We start from the raw sequence: 23,389 nt of genomic DNA on the forward strand, positions 1-23,389 counted from the left end.
GGGAAATGGATGGCACTAGAGCAGATTATGCTTAGTGAAGCTAGCCAATCCCTAAAAAACAAATACCAAATGTCTTCTTTGATATAATGAGAGCAACTAAGAACAGAGCAGGGAAGAAGAGCAGGAAGAAAAGATTAACATTAAACAGATACAGGAGGTGGGAGGGAAAGGGAGAGAAAAGGGAAATTGCATGGTAATGGAGGGAGACCCTCATTGTTATACAAAATTACATATAAGAGGGGAATGGGAAAATAAACAAGGAGAGAAATGAATTACAGTAGATGGGGTAGAGAGAGAAGATGGGAGGGGAGGGGAGGGGGGATAGTAGATGATAGGAAAGGTAGGAGAATACAACAGTTACTAATAGGGCATTATGTAAAAATGTGGATGTGTAACCGATGTGATTCTGCAATCTGTATTTGGGGTAAAATTGGGAGTTCATAACCAACTTGAATCTAATTATGAAATATGATATGTCAAGAGCTTTGTAATGTTTTGAACAACCAATAAAAAAAAAACTGAAACAAGTTCTATACAGAGATGAGTGATTATACTTTTTCCCTGATAAATCTAGACCATAAAAATACAAGCATTTGTTGTTGTTGTTGTTGTTGTGGCTATCAGCATTCAGAAAAAGATAATCAGTTTTTCCTACATTAATCCACACTTAACAGCATTACAAAAAGACAGGATTTTTTTTTAAAAGACAGATTCTAACATTTCCTATAGAACAATAAATATGTAATAAGAGGGAAAGGATTAAAAAAGGGAACCCAATAGTAATAGATCACACAGCTTCTAGCCACCAACCATAAACTAAAGAACTTAACAAAATAGATGAAAAGGATATTTTCTCATAGACAAACAGTGCTGTGATCTCTGAGTAAAGAATGATCCCTAAAATTGACCCAGCTTTTTAACTTTCCTGGTACAAATGGAGAAGGAGAATAACTGCTAAACTCCGGAGAACAATATCATGAGTTTAGTCAGCTAGACAGCTGGAGGTTACAAGACAGAATTCTACTGAAAAGAGCTATACCTAGAATGAGCTCTGGGAATCTGCCAGGGGTTTGCTTGAATCTGCTGAGGATAAGGCTCATGCACAGGGTAAAATTCCACAAGGTTGCCTGCTATGGTTTGAATCTTAATGTTTATTTTTTTAGTTTTCGGCAGACACAACATCTTTGTTTTTGTACGTGATGCTGAGGATTGAACCCGGGCCGCATGCGTGCCAGGCGAGCGCGCTACCGCTTGAGCCACATCCCCATCCCTGAATATTTGTATTTGTATTTCTGTTTCTCACTTTTAAAATTTAGCATGATGTCCTCCAGTTCTATCAATTTTCTGCAGATAACTGAATTTGTTGTTGTTGTTTTTTTTGGTGCCGGGGATTAAATGCAGGGGCACTTGACCACTGAGCCACATCCCCAGCCCTATTTTGTATTTTATGGGAGACAGGGTCTCACTGAGTTGCTTAGGCCCTCACTTTTGCTGAGGGTGGCCTTGAACTCGAGATTCTCCTGTCTCAGCCTCCCAAGCCTCTGGGATTACAGGTGTGCACCACTGTGCCTGGCTGATTTCATTCTTCTTGATAGCACTTGCAAAAGAAAAGATTAGTAAACTTTAGGACACAATTATTAGAAGCTATAAAATTAAGCAAATAAAAATGAAATTAAGGGGCAATTTCAATGGGATATCATGTGATCAACCATGTATAACCACAGTACCAAAACAAGAGAGAACAGAAAAAAATAAATAAAAAAGGAATAATGACTAGAATTCCCTAAACTTATAAAAATTATAAACCTACCAACTGAAAAACTTCAAAATATTCTAGGTGAATAATAACATATATGGGCTGGGTGTACCCAGCCACGGAGGCAGCTACCTTCAGGTGCTCCAAACCCACCCTTCAAGCCACTTCAGCTATGCAAGTGGACAGAAGTGAGCTGTTCCCCAAGCCTTGGTGACTGATTCTGGTCACCAGCGCTTGGGTCAGGAGCGAAGCACTGTGTGCGCGCACACCTGTGAGCAGCAGGATGTGCAGTGGCCTTGCTGGGTGAAGCCCTGGCAGAAGCACAGGTCTTTTTCCCAAGGCAAGTCATAGCCTGTGGCCATTCCTAGCCTGGGCAAGCCTGGCCTGCAGACCCCTCGTCACCTGTCACCACAGAGCCCCTAGACTCTTGGATTAGAAGAGACCCAAGGGTCTCGGCACCAGGGTCTCACCTACTTGCAGTTTGGGGCTCCTTGCTGTTCCCCAGGCAGTGTTTGGCCCTGGTTCAGCTCCTCTGCAGCGGAGATCCTCATCACACAACATGACCACAGATCCTGACCAATGTGGTAGCCACTGACCCAGGGTGGCCCTTGGGAACAGCATGTAAGGAGTCCTGGGCCATATACCATTGGATGGGGTCACAAATAGACCCTTTACAGCCTCCCTCCCCCGCCCCCATGGATCTATGATCCGCACACTGGCACCTCAGCCCTGCAGAGCAGCTGCCTGCAGCCCAGGGTAACGACACAAGTGCAGTTGGGTGCAGCTCCACTGTTGCTGAACTTTAAGGCGTCTTAAGTTAGTACACCAAGAAGTAGGTAGGCAGCAATAAAGACCCACAAGGTACAAAGAAGGGACAAATGGTTTTAAAAATCAAGGTTGATAGATCAAGAACAGCTCTTGGTTTCCTGGCAGCCAAGTTAGAAAGGGAAATGTGAAGAAGACCTCACTGTCTGTGGAAACCGGTGTTGGGCCCACTCTTGACTTCAACACCAACATTCCCCTGTCACCTGCTGGAGAAGGGCTCTTTTCTTTCTAAGCCTGTGATCACAGAGTACCAATCTCCACACCATCTCTGGCAGAATGTGCAGAGGGAGATGATCAAGAGATCAGCTGGGACCAAGAAGCTTCCTTGATGCCACTCACAGGTGGCACTCTCTGATGAGACTCCAGGAGGGACCGGTGTGAGTGTCAAGATTGAGCTGTGATGGGCTGGTGCTGTAGCTCAATGGTAGAGCACTTGCCTCACACATGTGAGGCACTGGGTTCAATCCTCAGCACCACATAAAAATATTTTTAAAAATTTAAAAATAAAAATAATAATAATAATAGGTTCAATCCCCAGCACCACACACACACAAACACACACACAAAAAAAAATAATAATATACATGTACTACACCAAGACACATCATAATTGTTAAAAATCAATTAAAAAATCTTAAAAGCATTTAGAGACAAAAAAAAAATTCTTTATAGAAAAATGTGATAAAGATGACTCCTGGCACCTTGCCAGGAGTTTTCCACCCAAGCAACAATGGAATAACCTATTTAAAATGCAGAAAAGAAAAAAGAAACTTTTTTCCGAACTAGTATTCAATATTCTGAGAAAATGAAGCAAAAAAAAAGATATTCTGAGACAAAAATGGGAAGAATTAATTACCCGCAGACCTGCACTGTAAGAAATATTAAAGATCAAAGCCTACACTATAGAGCATCCTCAGCAAAATATTCCAGGAGGAGGAAATGAAAAACAACAATGAAAATCAGCAAAAGGGAGGAACTACACTAAAGGAAAAGCCAATCAAAGGAGAAACCAAGTCAAGTTTAAAACCAAAAATAAACCAAAATGTCCGGAAATACAAATCATATTTCAATAATAACCCTGAATGTGAATAGCCTAAACTCATCAATCAAAAAACAGACTGACAGATTGGATTAAAAAAATAAAAAGACCCAACAATATGTTGCCTTCAAGAGAATCATTTCACAGGAAGACATCCACACACTGAAGGTGAAAGGATGGGAAAAAAATATACCACTCACATGGACCATATAAACAAGCAGGGGTTTCCATCCTCATATCAGATAAAGCGGACTTCAAACCAAAGCTAGTGAAAACGGATAAAGAAGGACATTTCATACTGCTTAAGGGAACATACATCAACAATACATAACAATCATAAATATCTATGCCCCACACAATGGGGCATCTATGTATGCCAAACAAACTCTTCTCAAATACAAGAACAAAAAAGACACAACACAATAATACTGGGTGACTTCAATATACCTCTCTCATCACTGGATAGATCTTCCAAACAAAAACTAAACAAAGAAACTATAAAACTCAATAATACAATCAATAACTTGGACTTAACAAACATGTATAGATTATTCCATCCATCAAAGAGTGAATAATATACTTTCTTCTCAGCAGCACACATGGATCCTTCTCCAAAATATATCATATGTTATGCCACAAAGCAAGCCTTAGCTAATAGAAAAAAATAGAGATACTACCCTACATTCTAATGGACCATATGGAATAAAATTAGAAATCAATGATAAAAATAAAGAGAGAGGTTACTCCAGTACCTGAAGACTAAACTGTTAGGTGCAGAACAGGCTGAACTATGTTATCTGCAGGGCAGGCTGAACAAATGTTAGCTGCAGGATGGCCCACACACACAAACCCCCCTCTGTCTGGTCCTTTATCACCTGTTTGCATCAAAGGTGAACATTCAACTCCCACTCAAGGCTGAACACTCAACCCCCCCCTTGTGCCAACAAGGCAGCTTGCAGACCCAGAGACCCCGTTAGATTTGAGCTATAAAAACTCCCTCCTGCTGGGCCCCTCTCTCTCTTGCTCTCTTGTTCTCTTGCTCTGTCTCTCTCTGGATTTCTCTGTCTCCCTTGCACGCATGCTCTTTTCTCTCTCTCTCTCTCTCTTTTCTCCTCTGTTGCACTGCTGCAAAAAGATCTCTTGGTCGCTCTGAGTATTGTAGTCACTTTCCTTTCATAAACAATATGCTATTGAACGAACAATGGATTGTAAAAGACATCAAAAAGGAGATTAAAAAATACTTAGAGGTAAACCATAACTCCAATACAACTTATCAAAATCTCTGGAACACTATGAAAGCAGTGCTAAGAGGAAAGTTCATTGCATTAAGCTCATTCATTAAAAAAAGAAAAAAATCAACAAATAAGCAACCTGACATTACATCTCAAAGCTCTATAAAAAGAACAAACCAACCCCAAAAGTAGTAGAAGACAGGAAATAATTAAAATCAGGGTGGAAATCAATGAAATGGAAACAAAAGATACAATTCAAAAAATTGACAAAACAAAAAGCTGGTTCTTTAAAAAAAATAAATAAAATTGACAAACTCTTAGTCATCCCGACAAAAAGGAGAGAGAAAACTCAAATTTGTGATGAAAACTAAAATTGTGAAGAAAAGGAAATATCACAACAAACACTACTAAAATACAGAAGATAATTAGAAACTGTTTTGAAAATCTGTACTCTGGTAAAAGAGAAAACCTCGAAGATACCAGCAAATTTCTAGAGGCATATGATCAACCCAGACTGAATCAAGAAGACATACACAATTTAAACAGATCGATTTCAAGCAAGGAAATAGAAGACACCATCAAAAGTCTACCAAGAAAAGCCTGGGACTAGATGGATTCACAGCTGAGTTCGATAAAACCTACAAAGAATTAATACCAATACTCCTCAAATTATTTCATGAAATAGAAACGATAGGAACCCTTCCAAATTCATCCTACGAAGCTAGTATCATCCTGATACCAAAACAAGGGAGAGATACATGAGGGAAAGAAAGTTTCAGACCAATATTCCTGTTGAACATTGATGCAAAAATTCTCAATAAAATTCTGGCAAATCACAAACAAAAACATATTTTAAAAAATAGTGCACCATGACCAAATGGGGTTCATTCCAGTGATGCAAGGTTGGTTCAACATACAGAAATCAATAAATATAATTCTTAACATCAATAGACTTAAGATAGGATTATATCGATTGATGCAGAGAAAGCATTTGACAAAATATAGCATCCTTTCATGTTCAAAACACTAGAAAAACTAGGGATAGTAGGAACACACCTCAACATTGTAAAAGCTTTCTATGCTAAACCCAAGGCCAACATCATTCTAAATGGAGAAAAATTGGAAGCATTCCCTCTAAAAACTGAAAGACAGGGATGCCCTCTTTCACCACTTCTATTCAACAAAGTCCTTGAAATTCTAGCCACAGCAATTAGACAAAAGAAATTAAAGGGATACAAATAGGAAAAGAAGGCCTCAAATTATCATTATTTGCTGACGACATGAGTCTATCTTTAGAGGATCCAAAGAACTCCACCAGAAAACTTCTAGAATTAATGAATTCAGCAAAGTAACAGGATATAAAATCAATACCCATAATCAATTGCATTTCTATACATTGAGTGATGAATCCTTTGAAAGAGAAATTAGAAAATCTACCCCATTTGCAATAGCCTCATAAAATACTTGGGAATTAACAAGACGTGAAAAACCTCTACAATGAAAACTACAGAACACTAAAGAAAGAAACTGAAGACTACTTTAGAAGATGGAAAGATCTCCCATACTCTTGGATAGGCAAAATTAATATTGCCAAAATGGCTATACTATCCAAAGAGCTATACAAATTCAGTGTGATTCCAATTAAAATCCCATCATCATTCCTTATAGAAATAGAATAAATAATCATGAAAGTCATTAGGAAAACCAAGAGACCCAAAATAGCCAAAGCAATCCTTAGCAAGAAGAGTGAAGCAGGAGGAATCATAATACCAGATCTTAAACTATTCTAAAAAGCTATAGTAACAAAATTAGCATGGTATTGGCACCAAAATAGACATGTAGATCAATGGTACATAAAAGAAGACACAGAGACAAACCCACATAAATACAGTTACCTCATACTAGACAAAGGCGCCAAAAACATACATTGGAGAAAGGATAGCATCTTCAACAAAAGACACTGGGAGAACTGGAAATCCAAATGCAGTAAAATGAAAATAAATCCCTATCTCTCACCATGCACAAAACTCAACTCAAAGTGGATCAAGGACCTAGAAATTAGACCAGAGACCCTGCGCCTAATAGAGGAAAAAGTAGGCCCAAATCTTCCTCACATTGAATTAGGCCCCGACTTCCTTAACAAGACTCTTAAAATACAAGAAATAAAATCAAGAATTAATGAGTGGGATGGTTTCAAACTAAAAAGCTTCTTCTCAGCAAAAGAAACAATCTGTGAGGTGAAGAGAGAGCCTACATCCTGGGAGCAAATTTTTGCCACAGGCAGGTCAGATAGAGCACTAATCTTCAGAATATATAAAGAACTTAGAACACTTAACACCAAAAAAACAAACAACCCAATCAATAAATGGGCTAAGTTGCTGAACAGACACTTCTCAGAAGATATACTTTCGATCAACAAATATATGAAAAAATGTTCAACATCTCTAGTAATTAAAGAAATGCAAATCAAAACTACTCTAAGATTTCATCTCATGCCAAAGTGGCAGTTATTAAGAATACAGACAACAATAAATATTTGCCAGGATGTAGGGGGAAAGGGCATACATGGAATCACACACATTGCTGGTGGGACTGCAAATTGATACAACCAACCTGGAAAGCACTATCGAGATTCCTTAGAAAACTTGGAATGGAACTACCATTTGACCTAGCTATCCCACTCTCAAAGGACTTAAAAAACAGCATACTACAGGGACACAGCCACATCAATGTTTATAGTAGCAAAATTCACAATAGCTAAACTGTGGAACCAACCTAGATGCTCTTCAATAGGTTAACAGATAAAGATTCTGTGGTATATATACAATGGAATATTACTCAGCATTAAAAGAGAATAAAATTATGGCATTTGCAAGTAAAAGATAGAGTTGGAGAATATCATACTAAGTAAAGTAAGCCAATCCCAAAAAACCAAATGCCAAATGTTTTCTCTTAGAAGTAGATGGTGATCCATAATGTGTGTGTTGGGGGGCGGGGGGGGACACAAGGGAAAAATGGAGGAGCTTTGATGAGGCAAAGGAGAAGGAGGGATGAGAAGGGGGCATGGGGGCAGGAAAGTTGGTGAAATGAGATGCACATAATTACCCTAGGTACATATATGACTGCACATAATGTGTAACGCTATATGGTATACAACCAGAAAAATGAAAAGTTGTAGTGTAATTGTGTACAATGAATCAAAATGCATTCTGTTATATATACCTAATTAAAATGAATAAATTAATTAAATAACGAAAGGAATGTTAAAGATCTATAACATAAGAGATCTTTGAGTATTGAAGAGAAAAGAAAATAAAAGCAAATGAAAACGCAGAGCTACATAAAAACTCTATACAAAGACTGTATAAGTGGAGGGGACAGAGCTTAGTGGTAGAGTACTTACCTAACATGAATTAGGTCCTAGGTTCAATCTCTAGTACAAGGGGGAAAAAAGGTCATATGGGTAACATATGTACAAGTAAACCAAGAAAACTTTTCTTCATTGGTTTAATTTCTTTGAAAGAAATTGAGCTGGGTGCTGTGGTGCATGCCTGTAATTCAAGTTACTCGGGAGGCTGAAGGAGCAGTGAAAGTTTGAGGCCAGCCTTGATATTCAATAAGACCCTGTCTCAAAATAAAAAATGAAAAGGGTGGGGGATGTCAGTCAGTGGTAATCACCCCCAGATTAAAGAAAAGAGAAAGCAAAAACAAAGTTGAGATTCACAACAAATGGAGAAGTAAAATTTTAGGACAACAGCATAAGCAGAAGGTTGGAAAAGAGAAAATGCAATTACTGTAAAGTTCTTGTTTTATATGGCAAATAGTATACTATTTAAAGGTAGATTATGGTAAGTTAAAAATGTATGTTGAAAACTAAGCAAACAGAAAGAAAATAAAACAAGGTCAACAGTAGATAGAAAATGAAAAAAAATAAAATGCAAATTGGAAAGAGGGCAGCAAAAGTAGGAAAGGGAGACAAGAAATATATGGGACATGTAGAAAACAAATAGCAACATGACAAGACATCATTATATAAAGTAAAATTTAAATTGTCTAAGAATCAGAATGGATAAAAATATAGGAGGCAATTATTGATTATCTAAAAGAAATCCAACTTAAATATAAAGACCCAAACTGGTAAAAGTACACAAAATGTTACTTAATCTAGATAATAACCTTTAGAAAGAGTACACTATTACTATCAAGGTAGATTCTTCTTTCCACTCTGAGTCATGAAAAAGAGACCTCCTAAGGGTCAAGGACAGTGAGGAAAATCTCACTCTTTTCTGTTTTCTCTTGCCCCAGTCGGAAGCAAAAACAACGTAGGTAACGGAAACAGTAGCAGAGTCTGGGCAGACACCTGAAACTCTGAAGGAGGGGAAATCTGATCAAAGGTGTTGAGGTAGCTAGCATACACCTGTAATCCCAGCAACCTGGGAGGCTGAGGCAAGAGGATCACCAAGTTCAAAGCCAACCTCAGAACTTAGTGAGACCCTGTCTCAAAATTAAAACATAAAAAGGGCTAGGGATGTGGCTCAGTGGTTAAGTGCCTCTAGGTTCAATGTTCAATCCCCGTACCAAAATAAAAAGGTACTGTGGTTTCATGAGCTTAAAATAAATCCTCTTACTTTTTTTCTGCTTTTACTTTCAACTGCCTGGAATTAGACATAGATACAAATGCAGAAATGAATGACAGAGGTCAGTCATAGAAACTTAGAGAGACCCTGTCTCAAAATAAAAAATGGAAAAGAAAGGGGATATAGCTCGGTGGTAAAGCACTCCTAGGTTCAATCCCCAGGAAAGACAAGAAAAAGAAAAGCAAGAAGAAAAATGAAAAGGGAAGCCACAGACCAAGAGAAAATACTTACAAATAATACACCTGATAAAGAACATGTGTCCAGAATATATAAAGAAGGTGTAACTAAATAAAAAGGCAAACACGCTTGTTTAAAAATGGATAGGAGATTCTAAAGAAATTTCTCCAAAATAGTTACTCAAATCAAATGAACACATGAAAGGATATTCAATTTCATTAACTTTTAGGCAAATAAAAATTAAAGTCACAATGATATATTTCTATGCAACTACTAGAATGACTAAAATTAAACAACTGAGCATACCAAATATGGGAAGGATACAAAAAAAATCCTGAACTCTCAGATTGTTGGTAGTAAGAGTAAAATCACTTTGGAAAAGTTTGGTAGCTTCTTAAAAATCAAACATACAGGGGCTGGCGTCGTGGCTTAGTGGCAGAGCACTTGCTTTGCTCATGTGAGGCACTGGGTTTGATCCTCAGCACCATATAAAAATAAATAAACAAACAACAACAAAAAAAACTTCACATACCATAAGCCATGCCATTGCTGGGTTTTTCTTTCTTTCTTTCTTTCTTTTTTTTTTTAAAGAGAGAGAGAGAGAGAGAATTTTTTAATGTTTATTTTTTTAGTTTTCGGCGGACACAACATCTTTGTTTGTATGTGGTGCTGAGGATCAAACCCGGGCCGCATGCATGCATGCCAGGCGAGAGCACTACCGCTTAAGCCACATCCCCAGCCCCCTGGGTTTTTATTTCTAACAAACATAAAAGACTATAAACAAGTGTTCATGGCAGCTTCATTTATAATCCCAAAACTGAAAACACCACAAACATCCATCCATCAACTGATGAATGGATAAACTGTGGTATATCCATATCAAGGAATACCACCTGGCAATTAAACAAAATGAAGTACATTCATAAACTCTGAAACCTGGATGACTCTCAAACATATTACACTAATTGAAAGAGACACTAAAAACAAAATACAAAAAAACAAAAACCCTACAAATTATAAGATTCTATTCACATGGGGAAAAAAAGGCAATTTTTTAGAAATAGAAAGCATATTAGTAGATGCCCAGAGCTGGGGGTGAAAGTGTGGATTAATTGCAAACAGACCCAAAGTAACCCTCTAGGATAATGTCAATGTTCTAAAACAGTACTGAATTGTTTCACAATTCTATAAACAGACTTACATTACTGAACTGTATCTTACATGAGAAACCTACATGGTATGTAAACTATACCTTTAAAAAAGCTTTTTTAAAAATGAAGCATATGAAGAAAATAAACAGACAAACCAAAAATTGGGAAATAGTTAATACATAAAAGCAAGAACAGACTAGTTTCCAGAATATGTAAAGACTACCTACAAAGTCAATTTATAAATGTTAAACATCCCAAGTGGAAAATGAACAAAAGAAATGAACCAGAATTTTATAGAGTAGGAAACAACCCATAAACATGTAAAAACAACTTCCTCACTTTAATAATCAGGGAAATGTTAATATCACAATAAGATTTTATTTGTTACCATAGAGGCAAATATGCTTTCAACCCAGTTACTTCTAAGAATCAATCCTACAAATCTGTTTGTGCAAGGCCACAAATACATATGTACAAAGACAGTACTGGAGAGTAATATATGAATATATAGACTGAAACAGCAGCTCAGGAGGCTGTGGCAGGAGGATCATGAGTTCAAAGACAGTATCAGCAACTTAGTGAGGTCATAAGCAACTCAGTGAGACCGTGTATCTACATAAAACACACACACAAAAAAGGTTGGGGATGTGGCTCAACATCCAACTAGGCAACTGTCTATTTTCATTTGAAAATATTTTCCTGGAAAGTTGTTTAAAATTTTAAAAAATAAAATAAAAGTCAACTGTGAACTCAATCATAATTCTCAAGTAAAAATAATCCCAAGATGCAACCACACTTGAATACACTGATATTTATTATAGAAACGGCAGTATTCCTTAGAATACACATATCTACATATCTAATTCACCTTAAAAAGCAATGCAAGAAGAGCCAATTATCTAAATACATAATAGTAGTCTAAGCATAAAAACTCAGGTTTAATTCCTATTTCATAGAGAATTCTTAATAGCTCCAAATGATAACCAATAAAGCTATGGCTAAGAAGACATAAAAGCCTAAACAACAGTCAACTTTTTAGAGCAACCCAGGTAATTTGATAGAATCTATAATATCAGTTTGAATATTCTAAACGTATTTTTTTTATACTGGGAATTGAGTCCAGAGCCTTACAAATGCTAGGCAAGCACTGAGCTGTATCTCCAACCCTTTTTAATTTTATTTTGACATAGTCTCATCAAGTTGTCCAGGCTGTTCTACAACTTGCAATCCCCCTGCATTAGCCTCTAGAGTAGCTGGGATTATAGGTGTGTATTACCTCTCTGGGCTCGACTCCTAAGTTCTATAAAATATTCCTGTCATATATGATTTAGGAAAAAAATTAATTTGGACCTGAAGTTAGAAATGAAAATAAAATAAGTGACTAATCTGGTCAGATTAAATTATCATGAAAATAAAATAAAAAAATATATATGAAAACAATATATAAATCTAAGACATTAGTTTATCATGTCGTATGACATCCTAAAACAAAGATAAAGAACTACTCAAGTTGGCAGAAAAAAGCTTTAGCAAATAAATAAAGGGTTGGAAGGATTGCTCATCATATACTATTTGAGATAATTTTGCTAGACTACAGAATTTGCTATAAGCCTGCCCTATGAACTCTTAAATTCTAGCAATAGAATCCAGAAATCTTACCACATCCAACATACCAGTAGTATGAGGTCAATAATCCTACTTAGGCTTATAAATTTAAGTAGAAAAATGAATAAAAATAGAAAGATTGAGTAGGTAGTAAGTTTCAGCAGAATTTAACAGATTGATGTAATTTAAAGAGCCAAATTACAGTGGGTTCAAAAAATATACAATGCATTCCTAAGTACATGTATGAAGACACAAATGGTGTGACTCTACTTTGTGTACAACCAGAGGTATAAAAAATTGTGCTCTATATGTGTAATATGAATTGAAATGCATTCTGCTGTCATATGTAACAAATTAAAATTAAAAAATAAAAAAACCCATATATATATATTTCTGGTAATAATACATATTAGTTATTTAGTAATATATTCATCTAATACATTACTTAATTCGCAAATAACCAAACAGTAAGTGAACTTTTAAAAAGGTGAAAGAATTATATGCAAATAAGTTCCTGTATTTTTGTTAAAAAAAAAAAAGTAAAGTATTAGTTAATTTGGCTACCTTTGGTCCTGAAACTGGGTGGATGGTATTTTTGGTAGATAACAGATGAGGAAAAGTATTCTGGAATGCAAATGCAGAGGAGACAGGATAAGGAATCCCACAGCTTGGGTAAGTCAGCCTACTATCAACCTAAAAATAAAAACAAGAAAATGATTAAAGATAACAAATAATTCCAAATAGTTTCTCTTATCCAGGAGGCATTATTGTCTGCTAATTAATAGTTAAGAGTACTGTCTTGGGCTGGGGTTGTAGCTCAGTTGGTAGAGCGTTTGCCTTACATGTGTGAGGCACTGGGTTCAATCCTTAGCACCACATAAAAACAAATAAATAAAATAAAGGTATGTCTGTCTACAACTAAAAAAATATTAAAAAAAAAAAAAGAGTGCTATCTCTGAGGCCAATTTTTTCATGACACCATAAAACTCTGCTTCAAACTAAATTAAAACAAAAATCCTACTGGCCAGGCACAGTTGCACATGCCTAAAAATCTCAGCAACTGGAAAGACTAAGTTAGGAGGATTGCACGTTTGGGGCCAGCCTTAGCAACTTAGTGAGACCCTCAGCAACTTAATGGACCATCTGGGGATATAGCCCAGTGGTAAAGCGTCCCTGAGTTAAATACCCAGTATCCCCATCATTAAATCCCCACCCCCATCATTCCCCCACAAAAAATAAACCACTGAACTGAACTATCTTGGATCACTCCAGGTTTCCTGACATGGAAGGTATTAAGAAGGACAGTGAGTCATAAATCAATAGCCCCAATCAGGGATAAAATAATAATTTGCTTCCAAACTGAGTAAAAACAAGATTAATATCCTTAAATAGGGTTAACTGAGGCAATTACTTACTTTCCATTAATCTTCTATATGGTAGCATCACCATTAAACAACAGACACGAGAAAAAAGCTAATTTTTTAAAAGGTCACTTGAAACACAAATCTTGAGAAGCAACTGTGTAGCTCTGTGGGAGAGCATTAACTTAGCATGCTTGAGGCCCTGGGTTCAATTCCATGCAACACACAATAAAAATACTAATCAAAAAGCAACTGTGTACACCAGTGGCTGTACAACATAAACATCCTTCTCACAGTTATTTATCTTCAGTCATTCAGGTTAAGCCTATGAATTTTTTTCAAATTTGTAATTCAGGTCCAGGTACTTCCTTATGCGCCATTTCCCAATTTAACAGCAATCCTTTTTCTGTTTTAGACGCTAAGTACAATTTATCAGAGTAGATTAAAAATTCAAATAGGTGCCAGGTACAGTGGTACACGCTTGTAATCCCAGCAGCTTGGGAGGCTGAGTCACGAGGATTGGGAAAAAGCCAGCCTCAGCAAAATCGAGACACTAAACAACCCTGTCCCTAAATAAAATACAAAATAGGGCTGCGGTTGTGGCTCAGTGGTACCAAACAATAATAATAATAAATAAAATTCAAATGCTTATTTGAATTTTATGTTTTATGTTTTCTGCCAATGCCCTCCAGTCAGAGAGCACCAGAAAAACACCCAAAGGTATAAAAACTATATTTATAAATTAACTCCTTGAAACGAAGGAAACTGCAGACCTTTAGGAACCATAGGGAGTTTTAGTAACAGTGTGCTAAAAAGGATTTATTTATTGGATCCAGGCACATTGGGCAATTTAAGTGAAAGTTTAGGAAAGTGGAAATTTGCTATGGATTCAATGCTATTAGGAAGTAAGGAAAAATGTATGACTGGATACCTAAATAAATCCCACCTAATAAAGGAGGGGGAATGCGTGATGGCTAAAGCTATAACTGGTTCAAAAAGTAACAGTCATTCATGTTAGCCAGGACTCAACGATGCTTGACCATCTTTGTGGTTTAGCAATGTAGATATTTTAATCTATGTAGACATGATTTACAAAGTATTCTCATTTTGTCTTGATTCATTATGTGTATAGAGTGACCTTGTCTGATGTTGATATTCTGTGAAATTGTGTTCAACAGGAGAGCCTAAGGATTACTTATGAGTATTAGGCAAGTTTCTAGTAGCACCAAGACCTAGCCACATGATAATACTGAGACACCTTTTGTATATAAAGAGCTGCTTTTTTTATTCTCCCCTCTTATTCCTTGCCCAGAAAAAGCAAATGACCCAATTCTGGAAACTAGAAAGCTTATATCTCAAGAGTTTATTCTAGCCTCTAGAGCTGATAACAGAACCTTCTTTTCTCATCCCTGCCCCCACTTTTTTCTTTTGCAGCTAGAATTCAGTTGAGTTTTTTTTCATTGTAGTTGCACACTTGAGCCCAAACCCTGAATTTTTTTCTTCTTAAAGTCATCTAAATGTTTTGAGGGTGTGTCCATGTATACATGTTTTAAAGTTTTTAGCATATCTGGCATTACTTTGGTACGTTCAAAAATGATTGCTATACCCAGTGAAATCTTACAAAGAAGTGTGCCCTTGAAATACAGCCTCTTTGTTAAGAGCAAGTATGCCTATGTCCCACTTCCAAGGGCAGCTTATGCTGTTCTTCAAGTAGGACTTCAGACTGTATTAGTACCAGTATCTTAAGTCACAGAGACTTCCTAACAAACTGGGAATACTTCTGTTCAGGAAAGTCACTAATACCTTACCACATTCAGGTTAGGAGAAATTCCACTTCTGATTGTGTTGTTGCTGGAATGTGCAGGAGGAGTGGTAGAAGGTCCCAACACATCTTGCTTTCTTACTAGCTGATTTTCATTTAGTTCTTTATTTAACCATGTGATTACTTAGAAAACAAAAAGGTAAAAAAACTTTTGACAGTTTTTAGTTTTCTAATCATTTTAAATGTTTAAATACCTTAAGCTTTTTAAGTTTTTACAACTGACATCACAGTTGAACAACACTGGTTCATCTAAACTTTTACAATCAGATTCTTATTTTATTCTCTTACTCTAAGAAGCACATATTTCTGCTCCTCTATATTAAGAGGTTTTGCTTCTAAAATGGTATCTTACAGTTTTATTAAAGTTCACAATTTTATGTATGATATCCAGTTCTACCAACTGAGAAAATGCTAATGAAAAAAAAATCTTATAATTCAAATAATTCATGTTACCACTATTAGGTTAACAGCAATTTTTAAAAAAAAAAAGTAGTGAGGAATCTAAACAATAAATTACAGGCAATATTTTCAACACCATTAGTTTTGGGTCACTGACACATAATACAGTTTTTGTTTTAACAATAATTGTTTTATAGGCACCAGATAATATAATTTACTACAGCAAAGACATAAGCTTTATTTAAAGTAGAAATTTTCATATAAAGCAAAATCTGAATTTACCTATATTTTAATAAATTCAAATAAAATTTCTAGCTTAAGAATAAAACAAAACTCATTTACATAAAAATATAATATACTTACACTTTTCATTATTTTTTAGAAGCTGTTTGCTTTCCTCAAGTTTTTGAACTGTAGCCTCTAATTGTTCTTGTAATTTGCATACCTGAAACGTCAATCCTCATAGTAAGTCAAACAAAATAAAGGTTAAAATAAAAATTGAAGAAACTATTACTAAACTAAGTGATTACTACTAATACTATTAAATGAGAATAAAGGAATTAGCTCAACTATGTGATCAAATATTTAGGTGTATGTGTGTATATACATAAACTCACACACATAATGACAACTACCCATATATTCTGATCATAAATGAGCAATTAAGATATCTGAGTTATGATAACTTTTCAAACTGAAATAGGTTATTAACATCTGTTGAATGTAGATGTGATTTTATGTTTAAGAAAAATAAATGAAATAAGGCCAAAGCCCATTCTCTACTATAACAAAACAGAAATTTTAAAAATAATATCTGAAGAAGTTTACTATACTTTGTAAACAAAATAGTAACAAAAAAATATTAATTACCTCTTGCTCCTTAACTCGAAGAGACTGTCCAACATCTTGTAGTTCCTTTTGTTCCTTTTGTAATTTTTCCTCCTTCTCAGCCAAGAGTTTTTCTTGCTGAACAGTAACTGTATTCTTCAGTTTCAATTTGCCCATTAGGGTTTTCAAATCCCCCTGTAACTTCTTGATAATTTCATTTGCCTGTAAAAGAGCTCCATATGTAAATCTCTACAATCCAATAAACTATCAACATTCTATTATTTTTTAAAACAAACCTTCAGAAGTTCTGCTGATAATGATTTTATCGTAGTTTCAAGTTTTCCCAGTTGTACCTGATTCTTCTCACCACTTTCTTCTAAAGCCACCTGATTTTTTTTTAAAGACATGAATAATTAGGGCATTTATGTTTCTTGATAAAGCATCACTCTAAATGTGCTCGTCAATTTCTTTAGAAAAAAATTTAAAGACCTTTTGTTCCTGGATTGTATCAAATGCTTCTTTTGTTCTTAAAACAAGTTGATCTTTATCCTTGATTTCTTGTTCTAAAACTGCCACTTTTGTTTGTAGCTGATTAATATGCTTTTCTTTCTCATGGCATTCAGCATCTAATGTAGAATTCTCTCTTTGCAAAGAGAGGACTTCTTGCTTAGTTCGTTGCAGCTCCTTAGGGTAGAAAAACAGAAATTACACATTATGACAAAAAGGAAACTGGCTAGTCTGGTAATAATTATGTTTTAATTAAGACATTGAAAATATCAAAAATGTACTTAATAATTTTAAAATTCTAATAGATATTTTCTTTAAAAGACATAAAAATCTCCAATGGTATGTATGAATTATATGATTATAATAAAATACATGAGTAATTCTATAATATCAAAGTAAAAAAAAATCCCAATTTATAAATAAATTACTACAACTTTTAAAAACATTTAACAAGAGTATTGTGATATCTTCCCAACTCGTTTTAAAAGTAGCCACAGGTGACAGCTATGAGTTAGTATTTTTCTCTGTTGCTTATGGTGCTTTTTCCCCCTCTCCTCAAAAAAACGAAAAAAGCTCATACTGCTCAGTAGTTTTTCTGGTGCCAGGGATTGAACCCAGGGCTTCATGGATGTAAGGCAAGCGCTCTACTATCCAGTCACATCCCCTACTCAGTTTTATGATCTACCTTCTCCCCATATTACAAGTATCTTTTCACCTCAATAAATAATGTTTCTGGACTTTCTGTTTGTTCACACTCTAAAACAAAAATAGGCAAATGATAATCATTAGAAATAGATTTTTTTAAAAATCTACAGGCCACTTCTCAATCAGCTAATATCAACCCGATTGTAGCTAGTACACAAAAATCTACTATGTAGTATTCTTAGTTACAGTTTCTAACAAAAATTTTAAAGACTTTTTGTGTGTGTGTGTGTGTGTGATGCTGTGGATAGAGCACAGGTCTTTGCACATGCCAGGCAAGCACTCTACCGCTGGGCTACACCCCCAGTCCTAAAAGATAATTTTATAGTATTATACTATGATGGTTTTAGGAGCACAAACTTTGACATCAAATCAATTTGAACTCAAACTGGGGCTTCCCTATAGTGTGATCTTGGGAATAACTTAACCACCCTAAGTCTCCATTTTCTCATTTATAAAACAGAAATTATAAACAAATGCTTCATAAATTATTTCATTTAATCTTCACAAGAATCCTTATATAAACTGCCTAACATTGACTGGCACAAAGTAGATACTCAGATAGTAGTAATTATTAGTTAAGGGTATTAATATCTAAAAATGTAATTTTAAATAATTAGGTAACTGAATACTCAGAGATTAAAAAAAAAAGTTCCCAAGCCTCATAATTTGTAAGCATTTTGCAAATCTTGGAAGAAATACTTTGTTTGGATCATATTTAAAAAAACAACATAATGAAGACTATTAATATACTATCCAGTTTCAGGACTGAGATAGAAAAAATTATATAGCATTATAATGAAGCAATTAGACTCCCAGTGCACCGTGCATGAAGTATGAAATGTTTTACTAACTAGCATAAAAGGTCGAAGGGTGTAGGTGAAAATAATTGGACATCTATTGTCAAGGCAGAACTCTTATGAGGATCTGAACATAAAATCAGTAAATCTTTAGAGCTTCTTGGCATAACTGACTACTGAAATTAAGTCTGGTTCTCTTTGCTGTTAAATACAATAAACTAAAGATATCTACAAGCCAGGGGCTAGAGATATAGCTCAGTTGGTAGAGTGCTTGCCTTGCATGCACAAGGCCCTGGGTTCAATCCCCAGCACCATATTAAAAAGAAAGAAAAAAAAAGAAATAAGAGGTATCAAAAATATCTACAAGCCAAGCATAGTAGTGTATACCTCAAGCCCTAGCTATTTGGGAAGCTGAGGCCAAAGGATCATTTGAGATAAGACGCTGAAGACCAGCCTGGGAAACATAGTGAGAACCTATCTCAAAAACAACAACAACAAAAAAAAAAAAAACCCAAAAAACAACTACATATACTTTCTGATAACTCATGTGATAATAATGCATAATAATGCTAGGTAAGAAACTATCTTCCTTAGGTAAGTTACTTAACCCCTCTGTAACTTATAAAACAGGGATAATAACAGCACCAAAAGAATTTTAAGAATTGAGTGAAGGTACACAAAGCACTCAAGTAGTAACCATCACATATTAAATACTTGGTAAACATTAGCTATTATTACCTTTACCATTATCACTACTATTACGGAACACTAAGCCTCATATAATTGTCTGATATATTATGTAGGCTGAAGGAAAGAATTAGTCCTGTCACACTGAATACCCCATGAGATAAAGACACTACTATTAAAAATATACTGAAAAATTGGGGCTGGGGCTGTGGCTCAGTGGTAGAGCACTTGCCTAGCATATATGAAGCACTGGGTTCGATCCCTGGCACCACATAAAAATAAACACAAATAAAATAAAGGTATTTTGTCCATCAACAACTAAAAAAATCTTTTTTAAAAAATATATACTGAAAAATCAGAAAGATGTGCCAAAGAACTAATCCTCTAGTTCCTAACTAAAGATATCCAAGCCTACCTCAATTCTGTCTAAGTTAGCTCTTTTTATCAAATTTCAGTCATTTTGCATTTATCTGAAATGATTATCCTAACACCATAAAAGATCTTTGTGGTACATCCAGAGAACCCCATCCACATAAGTAATATAAGTAACCAAATTAAAATAAAGTGACCAAATTAGGATGCAGGGGTAGAAGCCAACATACCTCTTCAACACCAGAAAGTTTTGCTTTAAGTTCTCTAATATTGGAGTCTCCTTTATATTTCCTTTCAGTTAGGTCTTTATTAAGTGCCTCTAACTCTGACAATCTGTTCTGTAGCTGGTGGATATTTCGTTGATGGAGGATTTCTAAATCTTTTTTCTGTTGTTCATGCTGCTGTTGATATTGAACCTGTACCTATTATTGAATAAAAATAAATTTTAAAAAATCACAAATATATGCAAAGATTTGAAGAAAAATAACCCCAATTTCTTCTTTAAAGTTATTAGGTTTCCTGTTTTTAAAAAGGTCTATTTTCAATTATGGTTTTCCAGAAGGAGAAAGTACACCAATAAAAGCAAATCTACCATTGTGATCTTGTTCATAATTTCTACTTCTCTTAAACTCACATGTTTGGAAGTAATGATCATTAAGTTAAGGGAAGAATGATATATGATTAAGTAAAAAAAGAAAACAAAAAAATGTACATCTAGCATGAACATATTTGCACTAAAGAAAAACTACTGCTTAAAGCACCACAGTATTGTTTCAGTTCTTAACAATCAGTATATATATATATGTATATATATGTGTGTGTATATATATATATATATATATATATATATATATATATATATGTTTTATAATGGAAAAATATCTGTAACTGTAAAAATGGCCAGTTTTAATCACTGGTCCAATCTCATAGTCAGTAGTTATATTTTATCAACTATAAAATGTGAACATAGTTGTAATGATGCAATCTCTGATGCCTGTTCCAATCATACCACACTATCTATTAATGAACACTACCAAATTCAAAAATCTTTTTAAAAAGAAAGCACATTTTTTTGATTTTGAAAGATATATACATTCTTAAAGGCACAATGGGTATTACAGATAACATATAATCCTATACAAGGAGTCACTCTTAAATATTTTGGAATATTCCTTTCTTGTCATTTATATATTCATATTAACATCCCACATTTATGCAAAATACACATATTCAAATTTATGAAACAAAATCAAGATATGTACACAATTTAACCATGTTTTTTATTCCTGTACAATTTACATGTTCTCCCTTTGTAAATATTTCATGCCGTGGCTACTGATAATTCACCTAACCCCTGCTCCAATATAGACATTTTAGTTTCCAGTTTTTCACAATTAGAAGTAAAACTGTATTAATCATAGATCTGAAATCCAAAATCAAAATTAGTTTCTCATAATCAAATTACAGATTGGAGAATATAAACAACAACAAAAAAAAAACCTAATAAAGTTACAAGACTGGCCAGGTGTGGAGGCTCACGAATGTAATCCCCGAGATGCAGGAGGTTAGCAAGTTCAAGGGTAGCCTCAGCAATTTGGCAAGGTCCTAAGCAACTTAGTAACACCTGTCTCAAAAAAATAAAAAGGGCTGAAGATGGAGCTCACTGGTAAAGCACCCATGGGTTCAATCTCGAGTACCAAAATAAAAATAAAAATATTAAAAAATAACATTCCAGAAAACTTGTTCCCATTCAAATTCTTATCAGTAGTGTAGGAGAACTCCTCTTTCATAAAATATTCTGAGACTCTTACAATTACTACTTTAGGGAGTCCCTCATTTTTGGAGAGAAAGGGCAAATGACATAAAAACCAGAAAGGAGCCCATATAAAAATGAAAATACCATCATGTAAAATACTGAACAAGTAATCATGAAGAAAAAACTAGAATAAGCCTATGAAGACATTAAAGACAATCAATAGAGGACAAGTGCAGTACAAATAATGATTTTATTGCAGTCCTTTTCTAAAGAAAGAAAAAGAATGAGTGATAGGATTACAAAGTATATATATGTTTACTTCTGAATCATTTGAACTTTTTAGAAAAAAAAAATAAGAAAAATCATTTCCATTCTGGAAGATTAATCTTTGGCAGGATAGCTTCAGGAAAATAATAAAACCCAATGAAAAAGGGATAATTTGTACAGGTAAAAGCATATTTGTCAAAAGAATATCCTATGGGGGGTGAGTAGGGAACAATGGAGTAACTTTGGATTGGACAGAGGGGAGGGAGGGAAGGAAAGCGGGTGGGAAAGATGGTGGAATGAAATGGACATTATTACCCTATATACATGTATGATTACACAACCAGTGTGATTCTGCACCTTGCACAGCCAGAGGAATGAGAAGTTGTGCTCCATTTGTGTACAATGTGTCAAAATGTATTCTGTCATGTATAACTAATTAGAACAAATTAAAAGACTATCCTATATAGTCTTAGGGCACACAGTAGTTTTAGGAGAACATCAGATGCAGAAAAATATTTGCGGGATGGATTTATAAGAATTGAAAAACAAACATTAATAGAAAATTCTATGAAAAAGAAAAGTAAATAAGTAGGATCAAGAAAATAATACAGGACTGGGGCTGTGGCTCAGTGGGTTCAATCCTTAATACCACGTAAAAATAAATAAACAAAATAAAAATATTGTGTCTATGTATAACTAAAAAAATTTTTTTTAAATAATAATAATACATAAAAGAAGGGTGATTCTACTTGTTGCTAGGACTTTCCTCACAGAAAATCTACTATTAATATAAAGAAATTATTGTAAAAATAATTAAGACAACTCATATATTGCTTTCTTTTAAATATTTTTTTAGTTGTAGATGGACACAATACCTTTATTTATTTATTTTTATGTGGTGCTGAGGATCAAACCCAATGCCTCACACATGCCAAACGAATGCGCTATCACTGGGCCACAAACCCAACCCAGTATATATTGTTTTTTAAAAGCATGAGAAATAAGTATGAACAGGCAAAACTAACCAATAATGACAGAAGTCAGATAAGTGATGACCTTCTACAAGAGTATTATATAAGTCAGGAAAGCACACAGGGGAACCTAGACGGGTAGTACAATTTTCCAAATCTTAATTTTGGTGAAAGTTACACATAAAAAAAAATCATCTGTACCCTCAAGTGCAAACATCTGGTAAAGTGAATAAAAAATTTTAGTATTAAAAAAGCTATAAAACAGGGGCTGGGGATGTGGCTCAAGCAGTAGCGCCTGGCACGCGTGCGGCCCGGGTTCGGTCCTCAGCACCACATACAAACAAAGATGTTGTGTCCGCCGAAAAACTATATTAAAAAAAATTCTCTCTCTCTCTTCTCTCTCTCTTTAAAAATAAAATAAAATAAATAAAAAAGCTATAAAAACAGAAGAAAGATGTCACACTACACAGCAATAGAAAATGATAATTACACAAC

At 34.8% G+C, this 23,389-nt stretch overlaps 1 protein-coding gene across 2 annotated transcripts in view; it reads right to left on the bottom strand.

The window, feature by feature from the left end:
- Sass6 (SAS-6 centriolar assembly protein) overlaps positions 1–23,389 on the bottom strand; it is a 45,441-nt gene that overhangs the window by 8,716 nt on the left and 13,336 nt on the right. For both annotated transcript variants that reach the window (XM_015502607.2, XM_048814609.1), the window contains exons 8-14: positions 20,131–20,322; positions 17,322–17,516; positions 17,129–17,218; positions 16,875–17,054; positions 16,368–16,449; positions 15,592–15,728; positions 12,987–13,115 (exon numbers count right to left, since the gene is read on the bottom strand). In XM_015502607.2, the coding sequence (XP_015358093.1) occupies positions 12,987–13,115; positions 15,592–15,728; positions 16,368–16,449; positions 16,875–17,054; positions 17,129–17,218; positions 17,322–17,516; positions 20,131–20,322 (1,005 nt within the window). The remainder of the gene's footprint in view (positions 1–12,986; positions 13,116–15,591; positions 15,729–16,367; positions 16,450–16,874; positions 17,055–17,128; positions 17,219–17,321; positions 17,517–20,130; positions 20,323–23,389) is intronic.

This window comes from Marmota marmota, unplaced genomic scaffold, assembly GCF_001458135.2.
Source record: "Marmota marmota marmota unplaced genomic scaffold, marMar, whole genome shotgun sequence".
In the NCBI taxonomy this organism is placed as follows: domain Eukaryota; kingdom Metazoa; phylum Chordata; class Mammalia; order Rodentia; family Sciuridae; genus Marmota; species Marmota marmota.